We start from the raw sequence: 27,342 nt of genomic DNA on the forward strand, positions 1-27,342 counted from the left end.
GGTTAAGGCTCAAACAAAGTACCCGCAGACACAGAGATACTACACAAAACAAGCAGAGCATGGGTGCAAGTAAAGCAGAATGTCTACAAAACTAGCAGATACCCAGTGGGGTAGCTTGGTTAGTATGACTGTAGGGGTGTTAGCTTCACATTTCCAGACAACCACGCTGGCACATGATGTTAAAATACATTATACAACAAGCATGGCACACTGGTGGTGCTTAAGGGGCAGCGGAAAGGGAGGGGAATGTGTTTTGGTAGGTGTACTAAGAGAGAGAAAATACATTATTTAGTGCAATAACCAACATTTTTTGTCTTTCTAAACTGAAAGAGGGAGAGAGTGTGTGTGCGTTTTTGTCTATGTGTAAAAATTCCTGGTGAAATCCGACAAACACTTCACAATACCCGACTGAAAGCACATGTACCCAACTATTTAACACAAAATACATTTATCAGGGAGTTAAACACCCCCCCCCCTCCCAAAGCTATGCCTCTGCAAATACCGTGTAAGAACAAGCATCTGTGTTGTGCAGAACATGCATAGAATGCAGACTGGCCAAATAGAGTGTGTGTGCAGAACAGGAAGGGAGAGCTTGGAACAAGCTTAGAAATAAGCAGTGAGGGTGTGCAAAGGTAAATAAGCAAAGAGGAAAATTAAGTTCTGGTCCCCAAAAATAAGTGCTGATGCCCCCCATCGGCAACTACCAGCTCAAATTAAGCACTGAGGCTAACTACCCTTCCCTCCCTATTTAGAGTAGTGTTAAGTTTTTGCTTCCTGCCCATCACCACCAAGAAAAACCTGGCGGCGATAGAGAGGAAAAAAATAATGACCTCGAGACGCTAGGAGAAAACTCCTATTGTGGCAGTCATTTTTTAGGGGGGGTTTATGAAATAAATTCTTGCATTAAACGTTTGCTTCTAAAAAACTAAAAAACTTGAGAAAGTTTGGTGGGAACTGACAAAACTGACTAGTTTGTCCCCCAAACCTTTTGTACATTGAAAGGAACTGCCCTGAGCGGTCCTTTCAATGCACCTAGATGCCTGTCGGGCCGGCGATCAGCTCTAAATTTGTCAGTCGATGGATGGTCTGTCGGGGTGGTGGTGGTAATGTCTTCTTCCGTCCTCACGGACTGTACTCCGTCCGCCACACCTCAAGTCATGCCTACTGTATCTATTTAGACGAAATTGCGGCACTGATGTCATCTGCTGCAAAATGAAATGCGGAATAACTCTCACAATACGTGATATGGGGTTAAATGCCATTTTGGTGCAAATTAGCACAACTGGTATTTTGTTTAATCTGGACCAAAGTATTTCTACACACGCTAGCTCACTTCCACAGGCAACAGGAATTAATTTTGTTTGGAACATTCATAGTTTTCGTCTGTATAGTAAATTAAATGACATGACTCTTGAATGTGTGGACCCACTGAGTATGCCAACTATCTTAAAGAGCAGACATATATGTAACATACTGAGGACGTATGTACATATGAATACATGTAAGGTAATTATATTGCGTAAACTCAACAGGGAGGAACTGAGTGCAGAACAGAGCAAGGGAGCGCTGTGCAGAAGGATGGCCTTCTTTCTCTTGAAACTGGCTGGATTTTATAGGCGCGAAAAGGTGGCATCGGGAGAATGTGTATAACCCATGTTCAACATAGGCGCGTGCTAAACTAACTGAGAGTGAGGGATTCACGGAGAAGGTAAAGCTGTCCCATGTATGACACCAGTTGCCGTCACGCCGGTTTTTTTTCTTTGACATCCTGGTATCGGACCCCTGCGTTTCGCACGGGAAAGGTAAAACTACAAGGAACAGGATATAAAGAAAATACAGGAGTATTTAAGCCACTCAGGCTTGACACGAGGCAGCCTGAGATCTCCCGTTTTACAAGCCCTTGTTCTAGATGCTTTAACAGACTGCGAGTTGATCTATTGAATAGAATAAGACGTTTTCTTTATATAACCAGTTGAAGGGGATATATTGTCGACTCTGTGCTCGTGTACAGATTTACCAGACATGTATTGCACAGGTTAAGGGCTGTTGTGTTTGACACGCTGACATCAGGTATGTTTGACGATCTTCTGTCTAGTGCATCACAAGCTGAGAACAGACGCACTTGACAGGGTGAGGACAGACGCACTTGACAGGGTGAGGACAGGTGCACTTGACAGGGTGGGGACAGGTGCACTTGACAGGGTGAGGACAGATGGACTTGAAGTCTGAGATCAGGTGTATTTCATAGGCTGAGGACAGGTGCACTTGACATGGTGAGAACAGACGCACTTGACAGGGTGAGGACAGGTGCACTTGACAGGGTGAGGACAGGCGCACTTGACAGGGTGAGGACAGGTGCACTTGACAGGGTAAGGACAGGTGCACTTGACAGGGTGGGTGGGGACAGGTGCACTTGACAGGGTGAGGACAGGCGCACTTGACAGTGTGGGGACAGGTGCACTTGAGAGGGTGAGGACAGGAGCACTTGACAGGGTGAGGACAGATGGACTTGAAGTCTGAGATTAGGTGTATTTCACAGGCTGAGGACAGGTGCACTTGACAGGGTGAGAACAGACGCACTTGACAGGGTGAGAACAGGCGCACTTGACAGGGTGAGGACAGGCGCACTTGACAGGGTGAGGACAGGTGCACTTGACAGGGTGGGGACAGGTGTACTTGACAGGGTGGGGACAGGTGCACTTGACAGGGTGAGGACAGGTGCACTTGACAGGGTGGGTGGGGACAGGTGCACTTGACAGGGTGGGTGGGGACAGGTGCATGGTGAGGACAGACGCACTTGACAGGGTGAGGACAGGGGCACTTGACAGGGTGAGGACAGGCGCACTTGACAGGGTGAGGACAGGTGCACTTGACAGGGTGGGGACAGGTGCACTTGACAGGGTGAGGACAGATGGACTTGAAGTCTGAGATCAGGTGTATTTCATAGGCTGAGGACAGGTGCACTTGACATGGTGAGAACAGACGCACTTGACAGGGTGGGGACAGGCGCACTTGACAGGGTGAGGACAGACGCACTTGACAGGGTGGGGACAGGTGCACTTGACAGGGTAAGGACAGGTGCACTTGACAGGGTGGGTGGGGACAGGTGCACTTGACAGGGTGAGGACAGGCGCACTTGACAGGGTGGGGACAGGTGCACTTGAGAGGGTGAGGACAGGAGCACTTGACAGGGTGAGGACAGATGGACTTGAAGTCTGAGATCAGGTGTATTTCACAGGCTGAGGACAGGTGCACTTGACAGGGTGAGAACAGACGCACTTGACAGGGTGAGAACAGGCGCACTTGACAGGATGAGGACAGGTGCACTTGACAGGGTGGGGACAGGTGCACTTGACAGGGTGAGGACAGGCGCACTTGACAGGGTGGGTGGGGACAGGTGCACTTGACAGTGTGGGTGGGGACAGGTGCATGGTGAGGACAGACGCACTTGACAGGGTGAGGACAGGCGCACTTGACAGGGTGAGGACAGGCGCACTTGACAGGGTGAGGACAGGTGCACTTGACAGGGTGAGGACAGGTGGACTTGACAGGGTGGGGACAGGCGCACTTGTCAGGGTGAGGACAGGCGCACTTGACAGGGTGAGGACAGACGCACTTGACAGGGTGGGGACAGGCGCACTTGACAGGGTGAGGACAGGCGTACTTGACAGGGTGAGGACAGGCGGACTTGACAGGGTGGGGACAGGCGCACTTGACAGGGTGAGGACAGACGCACTTGACAGGGTGGGGACAGGTGCACTTGACAGGGTGAGGACAGGTGCACTTGACAGGGTGGGTGGGGACAGGTGCACTTGACAGGGTGAGGACAGGCGCACTTGACAGGGTGAGGACAGACACACTTGACAGGGTGAGGACAGGTGCACTTGACAGGGTGAGGACAGGCGCACTTGACAGGGTGAGGACAGGTGCACTTGAAGTCTGAGATCAGGTGTATTTCACAGGCTGAGGACAGGTGTGATTAACACGCTGCTATCTGATGCCTATGCCAGGTAGACATCGGGTATATTCGATAGGCTGAGAGCTGGTGTGTTTGACAAACTGTTACTAGGTTTGTATGACAGGCTGAGAGCAAGTGTATTTAACAAGTTGCTTTTTTCAGAGGTTAAGAGCACGTGCACCGACCAGGGTAAGTGTTTATATTTCGGAAGCTGTGAGCAGGTGTTCACAAATCGAGAGAACGTTTGCTCTGTATTTTGAGAATAGACATATTTGACAGGTTGTGAGCAGGTGTTTTGAAAGGCTTCGAGTCTGTAGTAGGGTTTGTATCTTTGAAATGTGTACCTGAAGTTATATCAGCAGAGAGAGCAGGTAGAAAGGAAAACTAGAGTGTGGGGGTATTCAACAAGGTAGGTTGCGATGCATTTGGCAGGCCAAGAGTTGGGGGCATCTGAAAAGCTGCGAGTTGGTGTATGGTGCTGGCATTTTCATCTGACAAGTTTAAATCAGGTATTTAAAGGTTGAGGGTACGATATGTAATGAGTGGGCCTGGTTGACTGGCTGATACTGGGTAGGCATGAGGTGTGCTTTTGATGGGCTGCAAAAAGATGCATTTAAACAGACTGGAAATCGGAATATTTAATGAAAGAGGGAGGGTGATTTGAAGGGCTTCGAATGGTTATATTGGACAGCCTAAGTCTGGGCGTGTACTTAACAGGCTCCGAAAGCGTGTACCTGCACACAGTGGGTGGACATATGACCATAAGTGTGTGCTTTGAGGCAACTTGTTCTTGGTTTGGGTTCTTGGTCCCCCATGTCCATCGCCAGCAGTGGACATTGCTAGATGCGTGCTAGAGTCACACGATTAAAGGCTTTGGAGCAGGTAGGATTCTAGTGTGTGTCTCCCTCTCAAATTATGTCACCTAGCTACATATGTTCATGGTTCAGCCACTTGAAGTTTCAGTCCATTCAAGGCGGCCAAACTGCATTTAAGGCTCGCTAGCAGAGGGATGGGGCTCAGAGTGTGAGGGGGATTCTCCTTCATGCACAGACACACAGATTACACATAAATACTGAGGAAGACTCCCCTGCCGCCCCCCCCCCCTTCTCTGCTCCCTCCCATGATGAGGCCAGTTTCACTTATGGAGGTAGGCGTCTAGCCAGAGGTCCCCAGACTTCTTCAAGGACCTGGAGAGAAAGGAAATGTAGACATGAGATGAGGGTCACAGAACGCCTTCAAGTAATATCTCACTTCTACTAATGGGTAGCAGCTTCTCACAGAACCAAATTGGCTGAAACAGAACATGTGCAAAATGGAATTCACTGGGTACATGATGAAACATCAAATGCAGCCAGTGTCACAAAATGTCAGATAGAGGCCATCTTACAAACTGGAAGCCACGAATCAGAATGTCAGCTGCAGCCTGCATCACAAATTAGCAGATGCAGGCCATATTAAAAATGATAGATACAGGGCAAAACACAACACAGAAGATAAATAATACCTTACAAAATTGCATGTAATGGGAATGACACAGAATAGCAGATACAGAGGGAATTCAAAATCACCAGCATGCTGGAAAACGGGCCAAGTGCCACATTACAAACCATAAGACACAGAGGTGAAACTCAGCTAAAAATGACATGCTGAATTGAGGATGAGTAGCTTATAGGGAAGCCCGCCCAGGTATTTCCAAGCATGTATTATCCTCTGGAAGGCAGGGTAGACCTGGGCCATAGATATTCCCATACCAGACACTGATGACATGTGACTTACTCTGCCCTAGGCCTACTCAAATTTCAGTGGCATTGCACAGTAGGAAAGTCTAGTGCAGGGTTCTGCAAAGTCAGTCCTGGAGAGCCGGGTCCATGCCAGATTTTTAGCATATCCACATTTAGAAACAAGATGTTTCAGAAATCTACATTTTTCTAATTGTGGATATGCTAAAAATCTGGCATGGACCCGGCTCTCCAGGACCGACTTTGCAGAACCCTGGTCTAGTGGGTTCCCCATGGGATAGCCCCACGTTTCATTCACAGCCTGCAAGATTAGAACTGGCTAAGCGCTCCTTTAGGCAGCAGTGCCTAGGTGAAGTCAAGAGAAGGAAGCAAGGCTTGTGAACCGGCACAAGGAAGCAGGAAGAGTCCTGCTTGTGAAAGGACAGGGCGGGGGTGGAGGGAGTAATTGGGGTACTTGATGCAGCTTAGCAGGCCTGGTAAAAGTTCTTGAGGTGACTGTTCTTCCCATACCGGTAAAAAAGCACAACAGCGGCTGTCAATGCACCACCTCAAAGACTACCAGGAAGAAAGTGGTCACACCCCGCTCGGCTATGCTCACAGGGGCTGTGCTAGCTTGGAGGCAATCTTTTCCCCATTGATGGTTCTAGTAATTGTCCTAGCTGTTCTCCTGGTTTGACATCAATCTCAGCTTATTTGCTATCTCTAATCAGCACTCGTGGTTCGCCCTCTAACAAACAAAGTTTATTTTCCTAAGGATGCTGTGTACCAAGGGGTGATACAAATATTAAATCAGGCACTGCAAGATGTTAGTCGTCTTGATACTGTAATGAAAGTATTGTTGAATACCATGTGTTTCATGAATAGTCAATGGGAACGATTAATACAATACTACTGAGGAAAAAGCACTCAAAGTGTATTTCTAGTATATAAGTCAAAGGTTACTGTTGCAAGATAGAAATACATTGTTAACTGTTTTCATCCACCGTTCATTCCTCAACAGCGTTAATAACTATATTTTGTGTTCTCTTACCGGACAACATCTTGGAAAGCCCTGAACAGCGGCTTCTCCTCGTAGTGCACACCGTATTTGCTACACAGCGACCTCACCAGCGGAGCGATCTTGTAGTAGTTGTGCCTTGGCATTGTGGGGAACAGACTAGGAGAAAGAGGGGAGACTGTGAGCCATTCCCATCATCCTGGTCAGATGAGAGAAGCGACAAGAGTTTAAAGAAGATGAGCCTGAGGAAAGAAGTCATCTGGGAGGAGGATGGAGAGAGAGAATAAGATAGGGAGAGTCGGAAGCAGAAGGGCAAAAGTCCGAAAATGTGGAGTAAGGCAAGGGGTGAACGCCACTCACTGGTGCTCTATCTGGAAGTTGAGGTGCCCACTGAACCAGTCGTTGAAAAAGGATGGCTCAATGTTGCAAGTGGCAGACAACTGTGTAGACAAGAAACCCAGATGAGGTTACAAGTACCCTGATTTTCTGCACAGTAGAACTCCTCACACATCAAAGGTCACACCAACACCCTTTCCCAGGCCTCTTCTTTGCACCATGCAGCTGGCTCCCCGACAAGAGTAACATCAGTGCACCCGCCTCTACCCAGCACCTCACACCAACATGCTGTAGAACCTTTTTGTGACTATGGAGCTCAACACAATCCTCGTTCATGACCAGCACCATCATTTTGCACAAACACCACCATAGTACTCTCCTCTGAATTTCAGATGTTAGTTCATGAGCATTCATTGGCCTTGCAAGTCTTATACTTTTGGGACATGACATTCAAAAAGGCTTCAGAAGTTGGTGGTTTCTGTACATACCTGACCACTCAGCCAGTCTCTGTATTTCTCATTATCAATCTCCATCGGGATGTGATTCATTTGTGTTACCCACACAAACCAGTGAGACTCGATAAACCTGGACAAGGAACAATATTATTAGATACACAATAATGTGGCTCCACCAGGAAGTCATCAGTAACATCCAACGAAGCACATGCACTGAGGTCAACTTTACAACATGAAACTTGCCCGATCACTTGACTGGAATTGAACGGACAGAGGTCAAGCATCCCATGACACCTGCCAAATTACAGCAATAATTAGAGATGTGAAAAGAGTAAGGTCCTAAGTGACTGATCAACCTGGCCATGAACCTATACCATCAGTGATAAAGTCAGTCGTAAAAGGGATTAGGTCACCAGTGATGGGCAAGCATGCCTAGGGGAAAAAAGTGGTCAGTGGTGGATTAATTGATCTATTAAGTGACATTGCACAACGACTGATAAACCTTCTCATGGAGTTATGGAGGAGACTGATCAATCTCTCAATGGTGTTAGGTCATCAGTGATAAAACACATCTGCACGTGGAGTGAGGTCCCTATTTATAGGTGAACCTGCCATTGCAGGCAGACACTAAGTGACACATGCACCTCTTGCAAGCTGATCAAGTACAGCACAAAGGACTCTGGGAAACAGTGGACGACAATAGTGAGTCACCTATCAACACCACCTACAGTGATCAGTGATTTAGCACAGGCAAGGAAACGTAAATATAATATGATTCCAAATGTGATACTTCCTTGTCCCAGTTCCTAACTAGTCACACCATGCTTGATATTTTCCAATTAGAATATATAAGTAGGTATAATGTCAGATATTACATTAAAGCTGAATCTAATTATAACAGAATCCCAGATGCTCCAGAGCCTGAAATATATACTTGTTAACCAGCTAACCCACAAAGATGAGGTCCCACTGGTATAGGACTAGATAATTAACCAGATATCCAGCAACAATAAACATAAGAAACTCGAGAGAGGGCAAGCAAGAGATGGATGGATAGACAGAAGGGGAGAGAGACAGAATGAAAAATAATTGAGGAGAGAGAGATGGAGAAAGGGGAAGAGTAGGTGTATTGAGTGTTATTTCTGATGTGAAACAAAAATCTTGAAAATGTGTCATTCAGTTGAAGATGTGGACCAGTGTGTCATCTCACTGACTGTAGTGGTAACACTACACTTGCATCTTAATGTAAAGGCCCAGACAAGATTACCACATTCAGGGCTATGTGTGAATTGTGGTGGACAGCTAGATCTAAACATCACTTTAATTGAGTGGTCTTTCAAATGGTGGAAATCACTGCTGTGAAAGCTCAGGCTCCTTCAGTAGGCTTAGTTGTGAGCTTTGTCTACCAATTGTCTTTGTCCTCTGTGGCTCACAGTAGCACCTTCCCCTTATCTTTCCCCCTTTTTTGATACTATCTGGAAAGAGGTCAGACTGGTGTCCAGGCTTGCAGCATCTACAACTAGGTCAAGAGGCCCCACTTGTATTCCACTTTCAGCTGGGTGGCAGTGGGACCGCAGGGATCTTCTCAGAGGTGCTGGGTGTCTTACATCAAATTGAGGTTCTTGACTGTGCAGGAAGATGTGGTATCTGCAGAAAGGGGCGCTAGCATATCTCATTCTGCCACTTGAGCAATGGAAGAGCTATAACCAGGGACATTGGAATTTTGTGATTTTATGGCTGTGGCATCTCCAGCATGATTATGGATTTGCCACACTTGCCACATAATCCATTATCTAGTCCAGAATTTTCAGATTTCAACAAAAAAATGCTACTGACTCAAATAAATCCAAAGTTATGTGTTGACGCAAAGTGGAAGGCCCTTTACAAAGATTAACTGGTCACCTTTCAGTTGCTGATTGCTGTTGTTAGTTGTTAAACAGATACTAATGAGGTGAAACCGTTGCCCAGATATTGTTAACACGCGTGAGAACCACACAATAATGGAGTAATGCTGCCACAAAATAGGCCTCTTTACTTGTTCAACCCTGTCACATAATGTGGTCCTTCCCTGCCGTATGATTGCAGTGGCCATTGTTCTAACCCTTCCCTCTGCGCACTGCTACACATTCCTCTTCCGCACACACCCTCTCTGTACCAGCCTGCAGTGCCTCCTAACACGGTAGTAACATCCTGCTGCTCCTGTCACTTTCCTACCCATGCCTCTCTCTGGTTCCTGGGCTTGCCTTCCTTTTCACAGCCCTGCCGCTTGCCCACCTGAAGGGATGCTGTTTCCTGCTGACCGCACATTACCTGGATCTGGTTGCAATGTTGAGGAAATTGACTCAGTCCTGCTCCAAGAACTGATGATCAGTTTATCATCCTGCGCTGGGCTTTTCAGAATACATCCGCTCCTTTCTCGTTTCTGCCACAGTCTAAGGCGCCCACAAATGATTGGGGTTCCCGGACTAATCGGCAAACCCTGGTTTCCTCCCCCTATGTTGATTGGGTTCTGTTTTCCTGTTTCTGGAGGGTCCGCTCTCTCCCTTCCCCGTTTATGCTGATTCTGCCGCACTTAAACTTCTTATCTTTCTGCAGAGGCGGCGGCGGTTCGGGACGGACTGTGCCTTTCGGGTCGGACTCATTGTTAGCGCGTGTTCCTTTTTGTAACAGTACAGTTGGCAAAGTGTGCCTGCTCCTTCCTTAAACCACAGCTCCATGGAGTCCCGTTGGAATCGCCTTTCTCTCTGAAACACCAGTAGCTCAGACTCCCGAATAACTTTTTATAAATTTTAAATCTCTGAAAAATATTTTTCCATGTCGTTGTCCCTCATAGAATGTAGGTGGTAATTTGCCCAGTTCTTTCAAGACTAAATTAACTCAGTGGAGTATGTATACTGGCATGCGTAAAACGAGAGGGGTCACTTAACCGCTGGCGGACATGTTCCGGCTTTCCGGAATAGCAGAGCAGACTGTTCGCCCGAGGATCTCCTCTGCCTGGCAGGAATCTTTGGGCCGTGAAGGGAGCCACCAAGGTGCGGTTTCGTCCAGTGCTGCAGACAGTGCTTAATGTATAAAACATTCAGCGACTAAGCCCTCCTCAGAAGGCTTCGGCAGCTTGCCCCACCCATTGCCGTCAGTGCTACCAACGACAGCACCAACACAGTTACTAATCATCACATTCCTACAAGTGTTATAATTCAGACTATTTCAGGCCCCCACAGCTGTAAGGATGGCGTAGGCGGCAGGTATTATTCATATATATTGAATTATTAAACACTAATGTTGTACTCATATCAAAATTGGACAACGCCACCATGTGGTGGACTGTCATTAGTGCTGGTGTTGGGAATTAAGTGCCGGTGCCAAGCTTCAGAAACCACCGACTTCAATTAAGCGCAGGACTGCAGAGAAGGCGCCATATTTAAGGCATCAGCTTGCCAAACTTTTTTTTTTGTTTGTTTAGAGAAAATAAACTCCTAAACTGGATGTTTGCATTCTCCAAACAAAATACAAAAGGCCTCTACAAATAGGGTACAGGTACATTCTGCTGCAGTCGCGCTGTTCTCAATATGTTGGGACAGACCCTGCTCTGACCCAGTGGTCGCCCGACCACAGTGTCAGCAGTTATGGTTGGTAGAGCCAGCAGAGGCGCTGCAGATGGTCACTGACTGGTTCTCCCACCACTAAATAAGGCCGAGTGACTCCAGGTGTGGCAGAACCGGGCGACCACAGCTCTTCAGCGGTCCTCCTGCTCTGTCAAACCCTAGATGAGGCCCAAAAACTCAAGAGACATTGGGGAGTACCCTCTTGCAGACTCATGCCATGAGCACATCTCATCTAGAATGGGGAAACCAGCACATGTCTAGGAAGAACTGAGTCAGAACTGAGTCAGAACTGAGGGTCCGGGTTGGCTCCAAGAACCAAGGCACGAGCCAAACTATCAAAAGATATGACATGTAAATGACACAGGAACCATCATGTAGGAACATCATAAAAGTTGTTTCACATAAAAATAAAATGTTTTTCTTGAATGCTCGTTTTTCACTTTGTACATTATAATAATGCAGTTAAAATGAATAGTTTTAATAGTTTTTAAAAACGAATGGCCCATATGGTTTAAACAAGTAGAACAAAGTTATTGTCTAGTACATCGTAAACAAGTAAGATTTGTATACAGTGCACATGCCGAACTGAGGGCCAGATGCAGGAAACACTTTGCGACTCGCAAACGGCAAAATTTGCCGTTTGCGACTCGCAAATGCGTGTTTCCCATGCAGAAATGCATTTTGCGAGTCGGGACCGACTCGCAAAATGCATTTCCGAATCGCAAATAGGAAGGGGTGTTCCCTTCCTATTTGCGATTCGCAGTGGAATGCAATTCCATTTGCGACTGCATATGCGGTCGTAAATGGAGTCGCAGTTACCATCCACTTGAAGTGGATGGTAACCCACTCGCAAACGGGAAATGGTCCCCATGGGACCCCTTCCCCTTTGTGAATGGACCCAAAACTATTTTTCCACGGCAGGTAGTGGTCCAAGCGACCACTACCTGCCCTGAAAAAATACCGAAACTAAAGTATTTTTTTTTTTTTTAAGTGCAGCTCGTTTTCCTTTAAGGAAAACGGGCTACACTTAAAAAAAAAAACTGCTTTATTTAAAAGCAGTCACGAACATGGAGGTCTGCTGACTACAGCAGGCCTCCATGTTTGCGAGTGCCTATAGTCGCTATTGGGCCGCAAATTGCGACCCACCTCATTAATATTAATGAGGTGGGTCTTTGCGACCCCATAGCGACTCGCAGACGGTGTCTGAGACACCATTCTGCATTGCAAATTGCGACTTGCATTTTGCGAGTCGCTCCGACTCGCAAATTGCAAGTCGCAATTTGCAATAATGCTACATCTGGCCCCGAATTGCTTCAAGATGCTGTCAACTTTGACAGTTGGTTTGGGACCAGTGAAGTAACGTGATTTGCCTGAAATCACACAGTTCGCTCATGCGGAAAAGCTTGGATTTGAGCCACATTTTAAAATTCAGCTACTTGATGAATATATTCTACTCTCTCCTTTTTAATACCAAAGGACCATGCATTGCGTTAAGTTATTTGGTGTCGTAAATGAGTAGCCCGTGTTCATTATTTGCTTGGCTCAGCTCCATTTTGGCTCACCAGTTCGCATGGGATGAGGACCGAGCGGGAGGTAGGCATCTGGTTCCTGAGAGGCTCGAACCATGCTTGCCCACGTCCAGGCACACTTATGGTGAACAGGAGTACTCCTTCCATTAGTAATGTCTGTAATTCAAAGCTCTGTGTGTGATTCACTCCTAAAGGAAGGGTTACCTTTCTTGCAGGTTATAATTCATCCACGTGTCTTACCGTGCAGCCTTATTTCCTCTGATGTAGTACTGGTAGACGGGACATTTTCTGTTGATGCATCCACTTTATGGAATCAGGTCCCAATACTTATGCATGATTTTGAGGCTATTCTTGCATTTAAAAATGTTTGAAGAATTAGATTTTTCCCGAACAGCTCATAGATTTTCATTCACAGTTTGCGTTATTGGTGTAGCACATCAAGACTATTCATGGTGACTGAATATCTTCTTTAGCATTTATGACATAACCTACCCCTGGGGAGATGGAGTAGGTGAGGAGGGTCAAGTGAACAGCTTAGCCCCCTAAGTTGGGAAACATCGTCTTTTGTGAAAATGGCCAAGTTTCCTGACTTGGCCCAAGGTGACACTTCGTTTCGTTTGACACGTTCCCTCCAGTCAGATGTCCTGTCCAAAATAGATGAGACAGCTGGCACAGGGAATTGTTCTTCCCCCTCGGTCATTGAAGGCTGCTTATGTTGTCGTAGGTGATGTGTACCTTCACTTCTCACCATCCAAAATCCCACCCTCCACTTTTTTTAAAACGCCACTGCTTTGTATCTTATGAATCTGGAAAAAGTATTTACAACATTTTGTCTGGCCCTATATTTAACCAATGCTTAGGGCCTGATATAGGATTTGATGGACAGTACCCTGTCTGTCAGAATAGTGTGAGGGTGGGGGTGGGGGAGGAATACTGCCGTCAAATTTAGAGATGACCTACAACACAGTGGTCATCCCTTTACATTAAAGGGAACCGCTGCCTTAGCAGTTCTTTTCAATGCACAAATACATTGGACTGGTGTCTGACCGACACTTACTTAAACTTTTTTTGTTTTTCAGAAATGATGAGTTTGTTTCCGAAAAAAAAAAATGAATGATCCCCATATCCCAAGACACTTCTAGACTTTGGGGGTCATTTTTTTTTTTTTTTCTGTCCCTCACCGCCACATGTTTCTGATGGTCCCTATTTTGTCAGACCATTAGGGAAAGTTTTCCCGTGTTACAAAGCAAGGGCGGCCCAATAACCACTTGCTAGCTTGAGTAAAAGAATGAACTAAATTTAATGGCCAACCAGGGTGTCAATCATAAAACAGGGCATACCTAGTCTAGCAATTTTGGCGTCTAAGATATATGCCGCATTGGATTGAATTGTAGGTATTAAATGCAATTAAGTGTTTAACCATTTTAAAGCAAATACACATGTAAGTTGAATTGGATAAACAAAATAAATCATGGATAGGAAAATGAATGAAAACAATTAATGAAAAACAGGCGTACAAAAATAAAGCTGTTGCATTGACTTTATGTAGATTGCAGAATAACATACATTAGAAGGAATACAGAGAAAAGCAATCAGACACACACATGTCCAGTTTGCAGTTCATTCGCGTTGTTATAATAACTATGTGTGAGACTCTCAAAAAACAATCAGAAGAACACACCCACGAGCTGTAGAATGTCTCCTAATGGTAATTAATCTAGGGAAGAGTAGTGGAACTGTGTCAGTGTTTCAGGCTCTGTAGTGTTAAGTACACGAGACCATCCTCAGGACTAACTGCATTTGTGAAATCTGAGATCTGGTTAAATATACCCACCGATGGCAGAGTCCTAAGTCGTGTATTGGCCCGGTATCAGCTCTAGTATGGTGTGGAAGAACTTGCACCAGCAGCCAGCCATAAATCAAACACACCAGCGTTTCTCCTGGAAGCTGAAGTAGGGAATTCAACAGAGCCAATGGGGGCTCCACCGACGGAAAACTGAAGGTCTGCTTGTCTCTAATTGATGTGGACGGACCCGGGATTCAGTGTACAGAATTCTCTGTTACCTTTGCAACAAAGTCCCCTGTCTGCCAAGCTCCAAATTGGGCCCTTAGTTTTGAGCCTAAACTAACCCCAGAGTGGCAGAAGGAAAAAAAAAAACAATAGCCACTGCTTCGCAGCATATCTTCCCAACCCCCACGTGAGAAGTCTCACAACAGGACTTCCCTCAGCACAAAATGGGATGTAGGCTGCGCCACCAGTGACAGACCACAAAACTGGAACTTAAAGTAACGATATGACATGTAAACAAATTAAGAAAGGCTGTTTGAAGGAACTATAGTAATAGCTCCAACCTATAGATGCTGTGGTTCACCTTTTTCCATCATACTTGGTGATGTGTATATATGAAGCATCTCCCAAGCAGTCCTGAGTATGTCCAGACATTGACTCAAGCTTTGCTTCAGTGATGAGGCTCGGCAAGGCAGAATCCTGTCACAGTTGCTTATTATCTGATGGAGAGAGGCGCCTGTAGTCCAGCACTTCCAAAACGGACTGCCCTAGTTGCCCCCCTTCCGTATTGGTAGAGGAAGCACAGTAATGATGGCTTACTGTCCTGGTCATAAATGTAAAAGCACTGGAAGATAGAATCATTGGCTCCATATTTCAATCATTGCTATCAATTTCCCTACATCATTCGGAGACTGGAAACACCAAAATCACTGCAGGAATGGCAAACTAGGTCACTTCTTCTTTTACCTTTCAGGGGCTGGATCAGGGTGTGTGGCCTATTGCGTTCCATGTAAAAGAACAACCAGACCTGGTCTTCACCTGGTGAAGACCAACAAAAAAACAGTAGAATGTTACTGAAACACAGTGCCCTATGTTTTGATATCATCTGTACCAATGTATAATGTGTTCTATATCAAGTCATTTATCAAGCAATATTAAGTTTCTTCTAAAACATGAATAGTCTTGTATCCACACTATGGGCCTGATTTAGAGTTTGGCAGAGTGGGTACTCTGTCACAAATGTGACGGATATCCCGTCCACCATACTATGATCCCATAACAGCCTATGTAGATCGTAATATTGCGGAGGAGTAACCCCTCCGCAAAACTCTAAACCAGGCCCTAAGACTGGAGAATTGGTTCGCTTGCTTTCTTAAAGTAGTAGCACTTCATGTCAATCTCTCCTTGTTTAACCGTGGTCTCTCTACGGAGTAACTGGATATTGTTTAACACAAAGCATTTGCACTAATTACAGGTGTGCTAAGAAAAGCTAAAGTGATCTTTCTTTTTGTTATGGAAATTGATTTGGTGCACTTAGTCAACATTTTAAGGGGTATGCTAGGTTACTATACTTTGTGTATTCTCCTTCTAGGGACCTACAGCATTTACACTGCAGTGACTTGAGTGGGAACATAAAGAAGTCCTTGAAAATATTGCAACACCTGTCTGGAAGTGCACAAACCAAAAACAACAAGCAAACTCCGCTCTCTGCATGGGTGTCTGTAAAGTATGAAGTTGGGCATTTTTCAGAAATATTGTGTCAAATGCTGCATTTTGACTTTAGGATCTGAAAAAGTACCAAGGAACCATCTCAGATTTTAGAAGCCCACTAGGAAAACTCCTTTGCCCTGATTCACTAGTACTGACCTGGATCCCCATAAACACCCACTATATTTTCATAAAACAAGGCCCTCAACCTTAAGTGCCTAAAATACCTAATGGAAACAATCTGTATCATGGGAGGCTGAAAGACCCCTCTGTAGCGCAAGAATAATGAGCGCTGAAGCCCCAAGTTCATGAGGATTCGAAACCTGGCTCAGTCATTCCCGGCTGGCACCACAAAGATCTGTAAAGTGCTCCCCTTAATACACAGGCTGCTCAGTACTTTATCATCTTTTTGAAAGAACAAAATACTTTTTTCCGCAAGAAAACCCCTTTCAGGATTCAGTACAACTTGCATTCAAGATGCAGCAGCATCTGTAGTAAATTGACAAGTGGGCATTTTCACCATGGCGCTTTGTCTGAAGTAGACTTATGTAAAGCAAATATGTATTATTGTCTCACTTAATCCCTTTCAGTTTAGCCCTATTCAACTCTGAAACTTTTCTTCACCTGATGGACATTGACTTTGGATCAAACCTTCAACAACTGTTATAACTTTACTATTTGCATGATGTCCCCTTCTCCTTATGTATACACAAAAGTCTCAGTAGCTGATAGCTTAATTGCAGCCATCCCTAGAATGGTCCACTATTGAGAGGCACCCTTCCACTCCTCCTGAATGTTATAAATGTCACCTCTGCTAACTTCCCCCTATCCTCAAGACTGACTCTTTGCCCCTTCAGCACCTTCAAACCTAATTTAGTGTCTCTGTCTCTCACCTATTTCTGCATAGGATCTGTAACATTGATGACATGTTGCTCTTAGCTGGACATGCCCTTGGATCTTCCTCCCCTCCTCTTGAAGATACCACAGATTGTCTCCATGAATATTTTTTTCTGACTGCAAATTTCACACAAGTGAGACTCCTCGTGATGTATATTAGGTCCACTTTGACTTGTCAAAGAGAAAGTTGTTGTCACCCACTTGCACCGATTCAAATCCTGTGCTCTGTTGTCTCCTGAGTTTGTCTCAGAGCTTCATGTTTCACTGATCCTTCTCTTTTACCCTCCCTATCTCAAGTAATTGTTTTGGTATTGTCTTTATTGCTAGAGCCATCACCCACTTTCCCTGTGTGCCTCATCAACCCTACCCCCAGTAAAAGGTATTCTTGTTTTATCTACCAGGGGCAACAACTAACATAGTGATTGAGGGAATGCTTGAATTAATCTCAGCTACTGGCGCTCATTCAGGGCCACATCCCAGTCCATTGTGTTTCGCCCATCATGCCACCTCAGTCTGGACCCAGCCATATGGAAATCAGCCTTGACCCTGCTCCTTATGGGAACTGCCAGCCCGAACTGCCAGGCTAGGCTCTTCTTAACAGGAATACAAGCAACTCAAGACTAGTTTTGCCCTAATTATGGGCTCAACAGCCAGGTATAGCTTGATTGCAGTGGCACAGTGATCATGGGACCCACGTCTGGGCATACGTATCACACTTAGGGAATCAAAAAACAAAGTGATGGATAGAATACTTGAATCAATCTCAGCCTCTGGCGAACACTTGGGCTGCATCCCAATCCATTGATTGTCGCCCACCATGCCACCACAGTTTGGACCCAGCCATCTGGTAATCAACCTTGACCCTGCTTCTCATGAGAACAGTCCACCCTGAACTGCCAGACCAGGCTTGTTATGTCTAGTGGCTCCTTGCCTGGATTTTGAATCTAACTGGTCTTTTTCCGCCATTTGTTAGCACTCCCACTGACTCCCATACTTTTTCTCAGGATCCTGCACATATCCAATGCAGTCGGTCTTACTGCCCCAGAAAAACACAGACTTGGACATAATTCTAAATCATCATGAGTGTGTTTTGCTGAATTAAGCTGTAAATGTAAGAGGCGTGTCCTGTTTGTTTCCCAATCAGAATGCTCCAGACCAGCTTTAATATAATTTGTTTATTGTAAAACTTCTCAACGTGTGGAATACATGGACATCTGTAATGGTCGCTTTTCATGCATGTGAAATACAGATTATTGAGTTTCTTTGGTACTGGCTCTGGCATCTGGTACTGGCCTCTCATTTAAGGAGCTAATACCTCATCCACTTTGTCATCAGACAAGTGTCAGTACATCTCCCTCCAATCACAGAAATCTTTGACAACCATATCATCTGTCCTCACACTGCATTGCAGAGTTCTTCCACCAGCAGCCACTCATTCAAATCGAGGAGCCAGTCCACAAAGGCCAGGCTGGTGTCATGCAGCCACCATTCTATACCTCACTGCAATGCCAATACACAGTGTCTCAGTGTCACTGTAAGCACGGCTCCAACAGTTTCCCACAATCGACACACAGATTTGTCTCACTGTTACTTTTCCTCTGGCCAATCAAATGCTGTTTGAGAAATTTGCATTTCTAGCATGGCATCTGGAACAGCTGTCTGTTGCTAGCAGGGTACATCATTCTTAGGACCACTGGAGTTAGGTATTGTGTATTCTTTGCCAGTCCTCATTTAAAATGTGTTCTCCCAGATGTATTTACCATTTATTTCTAATCGTCAATGTTGACATAAAGAGGGGAAAGGAGGGACTTTCGCCAATTAGTTTTAAGGACTGACAGATCCCCGACACATTCCCATACTCAACCAGAAATTGTAGCAGTCCAATTCAAGAACAGTCAGGTACACGAATTTTTCATTCACCTAAAGGTACACTATGTGAGTCATGTCTCCAATCCATACATTTTATTTGTTATCACTCCTGCCAATGGCTCTTTAGCTAGGGAGAAGAGGAGCAGCAATAATGGGCTCCCTTGCCTGGTGGACACACAGGTAAAACCCTAGCAGCAGACCATCCACGCCTGGACATTTCCCTTTCTTCATATCCTGTAAAACATTCTTCAACTCCATATTAGTAAGTAGTCTGTGTAATTGCTCTCTCATCTAAGCCAATGTTGATAAACAAATGTGCTCTATCAATATACTCTATGATAAGCTCCGAGTCCCTTGGAGTCAACAGAGCATAACGCACTCAAAAGTCCTTATAGAAAACACAATTAATCGCTGCTTTAGTGGTCTCATCTTCTCTATATTCATCAACCACTCTCAAAATTGAGTCTATGGGACTCCATTCACAATAGCCAGACCAGTATCTTCTAAAATGTATCATCATTCCTATGTAATGCAGATGTAATTTATTCATAGAATTTGCTCCCTGAGATTTATAGGGAGGTGCCCAAGCAAGGTCCCTCTCCATTTGAGTGATCTCACTCTCAAGTTTACCAGTAGCTCCCCCAATCTGTGGATTTATTTAAAATATTCTACTGATACATAATCTCCCCAAAAACACCTACATTGAGTCTCACTCATTAGTCCTTAAGTTCTACTTAATATAAAATAAAAAAATGTGGGCAATTTTTCACAGATACGAATTTAAAGTTCTCCATTTTACAGAGCCTACGCTCAGAGTAACCATGTCAGAATGTAGGTTCTTAGCCATCATTGGACATATGGTAAATGTAAAGGGGAACGATTCAGCTGAATCTTTCCACGATTCAAAACTCACAAAGTAATCTAATCTTTTATAGGAGTCATGCTGTGCACAGCAAAAGAAGTAGAGGAAGGAGTACATTATTCAGTCCGATGCTGCGTTTTCGAAACATCAACCATAGAAAGCCTGGCAAGCAAGTTGCATAAGTGTATCCTGAGCCTGATTTTGTGACCTGCTCTTCAGACTTATCAATGATCCAGATACAATGTAATTAAATGATCTGTCAACATCCTGGGGGTTTCCTGTCCATTCTCTGTTAAAAAAAATTAATGTCAACAGCGTTATGAATATAATCTTCAATAGACATATTCTTTCGCCGTCCAACGTCCTGAAGACCACAACATACACGTGTTTCTTGGAGGAACACTATTCCAGACCTCGGTGCCCATAAAAGAATAGTCCACTATTTTTGGGGGGACATTATCCATGCCATGCTTGTTCTATAACATAATAATAGAAGTAAGTAGCACCCCAATCATACCCAGTCCCTAGTTCTACCAAAACAGACCACATGACCCATTAGTACATCCCATCTTCACACCAAAACATACCATGACTTATAACACTTACTCCACATGCAAAGCATCGACCCATTCATGCAACTCTGAACACTCCTTATCATAATAACTGCTATCATTGTTCATACCACAGAGAACTGCTATAAACACCACCGATTCTGTTGCAGACCAACTTCCATCCTTTCTAATAAAAACAAAAACAACACATTACACTGGCAGAACACAGCACCAAGCAGACCAATGGCACTAACCTATAATACCAGAAGCCCCTGAAGAGCCACCAGCGCATCCAGTATATTCCGGTAAGGACTAGGGATGCACCAGGTTCCAAAAACCACAAAGTGTCCTTCTCCTCTACATGGTTTAATGGCATTCGTACATCAGCGAGAAATGGAAGGCACCTATTTCCAGCTTACTGTTCTGCATATAGTCCTCAATGTTCAACATCCCATCACCCTGTACCACCACTCACTTCGTAGCAATGGGGTTTACTCATCTTCAGACACCTAGATATAGGCTTTGCTGACAAGCAATTTAGTACACTTGCTTACAATTTACATGGTTATGTTGTTTAGAGGAGGAATACTTAGGATGGGACAATATCAATTTATGAAAGTTGGAACCACAATGAGTTGACTTGATAGATATCTGGGTTACGATCACGTAACTAAATCAGCCACTGTGATCTGAACTAAACATGTGGGTCATATTAAAACTTTAGCTCTGGTTTACTTGAAGCCAGGAGAAGTTCAAATCTGATCTTTATTGTGTCTGAAAACTTTCCGTACTTGTGGTCTCTCTTGGTGTGGTGGGTAGGACGCCATCTCTTACTTGTTGATGGTTAGCTGCTCCTTTTGCTTGTGAATTGAGACACCAAACACAAAGGAAACAATGCAGGCTTATATTGATCCATTAAAAAGGTAACTGATGAAGTTCAGTGCATTTTCCACAGCGGCTAGGGGTGCGTACATCATGGAATTAAATGGATCACACAAACATCCACACACACAAACAAAACCACACATTCGTTACACATGCACACCACATACACATGCACACACACACACACAGAACTCACACATGAATACACACACAAACCACACATACACACCTACCTGACAAGTGAAATCAAAGCTAGGGATCCCAATACTCCGAAGAATGGGACATAGGTCCCGAAGTAACGACAATAGTAGGTGAAGGACCAGATGAGATCCTAGAGGGGCAAAAAGGAGGGTTGAGTTAATTGTTGCCCATTTCCTATTTAAATGTGCAACCATAAAGAAGATAACATCCATAATGGAGACTGTTTCGTTCCCGCAAAAGGGCCCTAAGTGACAGGAAAGGTCAATGCTAGTAAATACAATTTAATCCTCATGGTCTTTACTAGGCGGACTCAAGCACTGAGGAGAGAAGTAGAAAAGTAGGGATAGGTCATAAATACTTTCAGTAATAAGGGGAATGCTAGAAAAGAAGGGGTGTGCTTGAGGGAGTCATGGAAGTGTAGCGGAGGCCCTCTAGAGTCTCACAGAATTAGAAGTATAGGGATGGCATCACTCAGCATTAAAAAATGTAAAGGTGCTGAACAGGTGGTGTGCTAGACTCCTGACACTATCAGAAAAGTTGTACTAAAAAAATGGAAGGAAGCACTTGGTGAGCCTTAAAGCAGCTTGAAACAGTATGACCGCAGAGAGTGGTCGGAATAAGTATTGAGGCAAAGTGACACTCACCCATCTACTGGATGTGTTGCCATATTTGATGCTCCTAGAGGAAATATGGTTCACCCATATGGGGAGGTCCTCTATAGATGCCTGCTATTATATGCCTGTAGGATTGACCCTGTGCCAGTGGCACAGCATGGGTACCATCAGCCCTAATGTTAACATGGAAATTCCTCTCTACTCTGCATCAGAGCCCCTGTCCTGTGCAGACCCCTGCAGCACTAGGGTGTGTGAGGTGCCTGCATGACCTTACTGTACTAAGGAGAGTGGTAGAGGTGAAGATTAAACCTTAATCAGAGAAAGACCTCTAGAGTTTTTCTGATGTCCTAGAAATAGAACCTCCACTGAGGAACCTTTCCAACAATTCCCACCACTGATGTCTTGTGATGGCAGCACCACATACTCACCACCCAGTCCTTGCGGGTGATCATTGTCTTCATAATCTGGACAGTGAAGTACACAGGAATGAGGAGTGGTGGCCCAACTTCCAGGAGAAAGGAGGAAGAGATCATCAGTGGTGGCAAGCCATTTACAGTACAGATAAACAACCAATCGAGATCAAATACATGAGACAGAAAATAAAAATCAATTAGGACAATAAATAGAAGTGTCTATAAAGCAAGAAGAAACATCAGAAACAAAAATAGCCAATCATAAGCCAGTTGAAAAGTTACTAAACAACACTGATCAGAACCAGCTTACCAAGGCTGTTGTTCACAAATAAGAATATCCAAAGCACAGTAGATAGCTAGTAGGCTGGCATGCCATTTTCCTGTTAGCCTCCTGGCTAGAGGGCTGCTTTTAAAGCTTGGTAGGCTATCATGACCCAACAATGAAAGTCCCCATAATCCTCTTCTACAGGGACAGGTTTCAACATTTGTGCCAGGGCTGACTTTGGTTTTGACCTGATAGCTAATCTATCAGAGAGGAGAAACAATCAGGAAGAAAATAAAAAGAGTGAACTATAGATAGAAAAGAAGCAACACCTCACCACCAGGCACGTACATGTTATCTAATAAGCCCAGAGGAAAACAACCAATCATGAATCAGACATAAAAGATTTAATGAACACTGAAGACTATCAAAACCTATTTGGGCAATAAAGGGTGAGTACGTTATGATCAAGGGCACCGACTGACAGGCAGATGCAGATGATATTAAGAAAAATATTGGTCAAACACAATGTAGCGATATAGTATCTTCTGAGTAAACATTAGAAACAGTTAAGAAGCAAACACAAATGGCGCACAGAGGGAAAACAATCAAACAGGAGGCAGAGAGTGATAACTTCCTAAACACAGAAAAGAAACAACCACTCAGGTTAGAAAACCGTATGATTCAAAGAGGAAGATACAACTAATCTGGTTTCAGTGACAGAGCATGTAAACATACGTAAGAGAAACAGCCAATAAAAAATCATTTGGATCGCATTAGAAAAGGAGACACACTAACCAGAGAATAAAACACAGGGATTTAAAGAGCAAAGCAGATTAAACACCAGTCAGAAAGCAGGGGCCAGTTTTACTAAGAAATCATGGAACACAGCAGGACAACTTGCTGTGCTGCACTGTGTGACAGGCAGAGAGCAGAAATGTGCTATATCTACTGAGCTATGATGCATTTCTGCCCTCTCCCTGGGCTGGTGCACTGTGTACTGCTAGTGCCAACGCAGGCTCCCTTGTGCCATGGTACATGGGTGCCTGAGTTACAGGCAGGACTGTTTCTGTACAGGAAACAATACCTTCCAGTGCAAAAACAATCCTTAGGGGCATTTTCCTCTTTCTAAACAGGAAATATTGACGAGAAATAAAGACATTTTGCTTTGTTACGCCTCGCTTGGGGATGCATACACTTTTGACGCAATCCCAGGTTTACGGACGCAAGCCCTTAGTAAATCTGGCCGCAGGTATGTAAAATCAATACCTTGTAGAAAAGAACAAGCAATAGGGAAGGAGATAATTGTGACCTAAGATCTAGGGAAGCATATCCAGAGCAGACAATAAGCTTCAAAACGCGCATACTCAGGAAAAAGTACTCGTGCTGGTGGTTGTAAGGCAGCATCTTCTTCTTCTTCATACCATACTGCAGAAGAAAAGAACACAAGGGACAGCTTAGCATGAGTTAATGGGAGTGTGCTGTACCGTTCCCATCCTAGACACTCTGCCCTAAGCCAAGAGCATGGGCCAGGGCCAGTTCATTTACTGGTTCTCAATCTCAGTCATTCCACTAAGTGGCCTTGTGTCTCTCTCTTCACACCCAGGCTCTCTCTCTCTGTCTGTCTGTCTCTCTCTGTCTCTCTCTCTCTCTCTCTCTCGCTATCTCTATCTCTTTCTCTCCCTCACGTACTCACTCTCTCTCTCTAGTGTTGGTTTAATCTTGCACTTTGCTATACATGATTCCTGTTCTCTACCTTCCCTCCTCTTCCCTCCTCTGTCTAACTCTTGTCTCCTTTCTTCAGATTTACACACCCTGGTTGTATGATCTCTTTGTCCGGCTATTGTTTCCTATAATCTTGTTAGACCTGGCTCTCTCGTGTTCTTTTCTCGGACACTGGTTCTTTCTCTCTTTTCACCATGTCAGGTGCTTGCTCTCCTCTCTCAGGCTTTCGTTTCTCCCTTCCATTCCTTCACTTTGGCACTCTTCTCTTTACGCAGCTATGTTCTACCACCTCCGGACAGGAACGTCAGAAACCTTTGTAGGGTGAGTAGACACCATTTGTTTGTGGTCCCTCTCTGAATGTCAATCCAAGGAGCAGCTCGGAATTAATGAGAAGTACACCGGGAAAGAGAAAAGGTATTGGGCGCCACTTAACCATGTTGGCGTATTAGCTGCGTCACAAAGGAACAGGTCCGGCTTGCTTTCTATTATGTACACGGAGGCCCCAAAAAACCGAATGGCAAAGAGCTCCGGCTGCCCTCCCATTGCGACTCCGATGCCTTCAGGTCTTGTTGGCTTCTTTTGTCCATCTTGGCTTTTGTTATTGCTCACTGACACAGGTTCTCTCTCCTTCATCCATTGGATCTCTCTCTTTCCTCTCCCTAAACACAGGTTCTCTCTCTCCTCCATCCGTTGGATCTCTCTCTTTCCTCTCCCTAACACAGGTTCTCTCTCTCCTCTATCCGTTGGATCTCTCTCTTTCCTCTCCCTAACACAGGTTCTCTCTCTCCTCCATCCATTGGATCTCTCTCTTTCCTCTCCCTAACACAGGTTCTCTCTCTCCTCCATCCGTTGGATCTCTCTCTTTCCTCTCCCTAACACAGGTTCTCTCTCTCTTCCATCCATTGGATCTCTCTCTTTCCTCTCCCTAACACAGGTTCTCTCTCTCTTCCATCCGTTGGATCTCTCTCTTTCCTCTCCCTAACACAGGTTCTCTCTCTCCTCCATCCGTTGGATCTCTCTCTTTCCTCTCCCTAACACAGGTTCTCTCTCTCCTCTATCCATTGGATCTCTCTTTTTCCTCTCCCTAACACAGGTTCTCTCTCTCTTCCATCCGTTGGATCTCTCTCTTTCCTCTCCCTAACACAGGTTCTCTCTCTCTTCCATCCGTTGGATCTCTCTCTTTCCTCTCCCTAACACAGGTTCTCTCTCTCCTCCATCCGTTGGATCTCTCTCTTTCCTCTCCCTAACACAGGTTCTCTCTCTCTTCCATCCATTGGATCTCTCTCTTTCCTCTCCCTAACACAGGTTCTCTCTCTCTTCCATCCGTTGGATCTCTCTCTTTCCTCTCCCTAACACAGGTTCTCTCTCTCCTCTATCCGTTGGATCTCTCTCTTTCCTCTCCCTAACACAGGTTCTCTCTCTCCTCTATCCGTTGGATCTCTCTCTTTCCTCTCCCTAACACAGGTTCTCTCTCTCCTCTATCCATTGGATCTCTCTCTTTCCTCTCCCTAACACAGGTTCTCTCTTGCCTCACCAACTCTGGTCCCCCTGCTGCCCTTTCCTAACATTGGTTCTCTCGCTTCCATCTCAAACACAGGTTCTCTCTCTCACCTCGCTAACACTCGTGTTCACTGTTGCCTTTCTCTTGCATTCATTCTCTCTCCCTCTCTAACACTTTCTCTCTCATCCCTCTAACATTGTTTCTCCCTCGCCTTTTTCTAACAGTGTTTCACCCGTTATACTCCATAAACTAGGATTATCTATCCTTTTCCAAGCTCTGTTTTTCTCACTCTTTTTCCTGGCTCTAAAACGGTGTGGTACCAGAACATTGTTGTCGGAATATTGCCTGTTATGTTGTGTTATGCAGATTTATAGAGCACACTATCACCAGGAATGGTGTCCTGGCGCTGAGCATTTGTGGGTTTTGGCGTGCCTAGGACCTTGGGAGTCTTCTCGAAAACAAGGTCTTCAGCTTCTTGCGGAATTTAAGAAGTGAGGAGGTCCCTACTACCACCTGCCCTCTTGCCTGCTCAGCTCAGCCCTTTTTCTTGTTTTTATTTGAACGCCCTTTTGTTGCTGCTGATGGCTCTTACCTCCACTGGCTGTGTTTCTCCCAGTACGAATATATGCACCATGTTAACGTCCGGGTCCTTTTTGAAGATGTTGGGTTTGGCATGGTGCTGGAAGTGTCGGTGATTCCACCAGTTTGCAGAGGCTCCCTTGAGGACAGAGGAGAGGGATCTCATGAGAACAACCACAGACACAGAATATCATCCAACACAAGGGACTAAAACACGACACACAAGGAAGAGGCCACCTTTTCTAGAAAGCCACTGGATAAAAGACCTCTTGTGCCAAATATTCATCTGCAAACCATGCTATGATAACTGGGCTAGGGCAGAACATCTTGAGGTGGTGAGGCAAAAGCAACAGTGAGCGGCAGACACACCATCAATTGTACATAAAAATACATAATTATGCCTCCATTATTTACAAATGAATCCCTCCACACTAGTGGGGAGGGTCACGCCTGACTGGCACACCATGACAAGCATTTGCATTTTTGATAAGTGTCTCCTCAGAATATATGGCTTTATGGCAAATACACTTGGAACTTGAGCCATAAAAAAACACTATTTGGACCGATTTTTTTTCTTCAAACTTTCCCTAGGAGGAGAACGAGTCGACTGAACTTTACCACTGGAGAAGCTGAACTTGCTTGCTTTCCTCACTCACCAGGTACAAAGTGAAACAGGTACTTATACAAAATGGACCCTTTTTGTTAATTTTTAACTGCAAGAAACACTGGTTTCTTTTACGTCAAAAGAAATGAATGGCTAGGAATGCCAAAAGGCTGCTTTACTTTTTTAAATAGATTCCATTAGAGGAATGAACCTTTGGTCATAGACATTCATCTGTCGTGCCGCTGCTGAAACACAAATTAGGCA

General features: G+C 44.9%; 1 protein-coding gene across 1 annotated transcript in view; it reads right to left on the reverse strand.

Moving 5' to 3' along the window:
- Positions 1 to 4,366: 4,366 nt before the first annotated feature.
- Positions 4,367 to 27,342, reverse strand: part of LOC138284455 (fatty acid desaturase 2-like) — a 100,928-nt gene continuing 77,952 nt past the window's right edge. Inside the window, exons 5-12 of the mRNA XM_069223229.1 lie at positions 26,488 to 26,613; positions 24,037 to 24,097; positions 22,423 to 22,499; positions 21,413 to 21,510; positions 7,519 to 7,615; positions 7,055 to 7,134; positions 6,728 to 6,853; positions 4,367 to 5,145 (exon numbers count right to left, since the gene is read on the reverse strand). Of these exons, the coding sequence (XP_069079330.1) occupies positions 5,094 to 5,145; positions 6,728 to 6,853; positions 7,055 to 7,134; positions 7,519 to 7,615; positions 21,413 to 21,510; positions 22,423 to 22,499; positions 24,037 to 24,097; positions 26,488 to 26,613 (717 nt within the window). The 3' untranslated portion in view covers positions 4,367 to 5,093. The remainder of the gene's footprint in view (positions 5,146 to 6,727; positions 6,854 to 7,054; positions 7,135 to 7,518; positions 7,616 to 21,412; positions 21,511 to 22,422; positions 22,500 to 24,036; positions 24,098 to 26,487; positions 26,614 to 27,342) is intronic.

Source organism: Pleurodeles waltl, chromosome 3_1 (genome assembly GCF_031143425.1).
Source record: "Pleurodeles waltl isolate 20211129_DDA chromosome 3_1, aPleWal1.hap1.20221129, whole genome shotgun sequence".
Lineage (NCBI taxonomy): Eukaryota > Metazoa > Chordata > Amphibia > Caudata > Salamandridae > Pleurodeles > Pleurodeles waltl.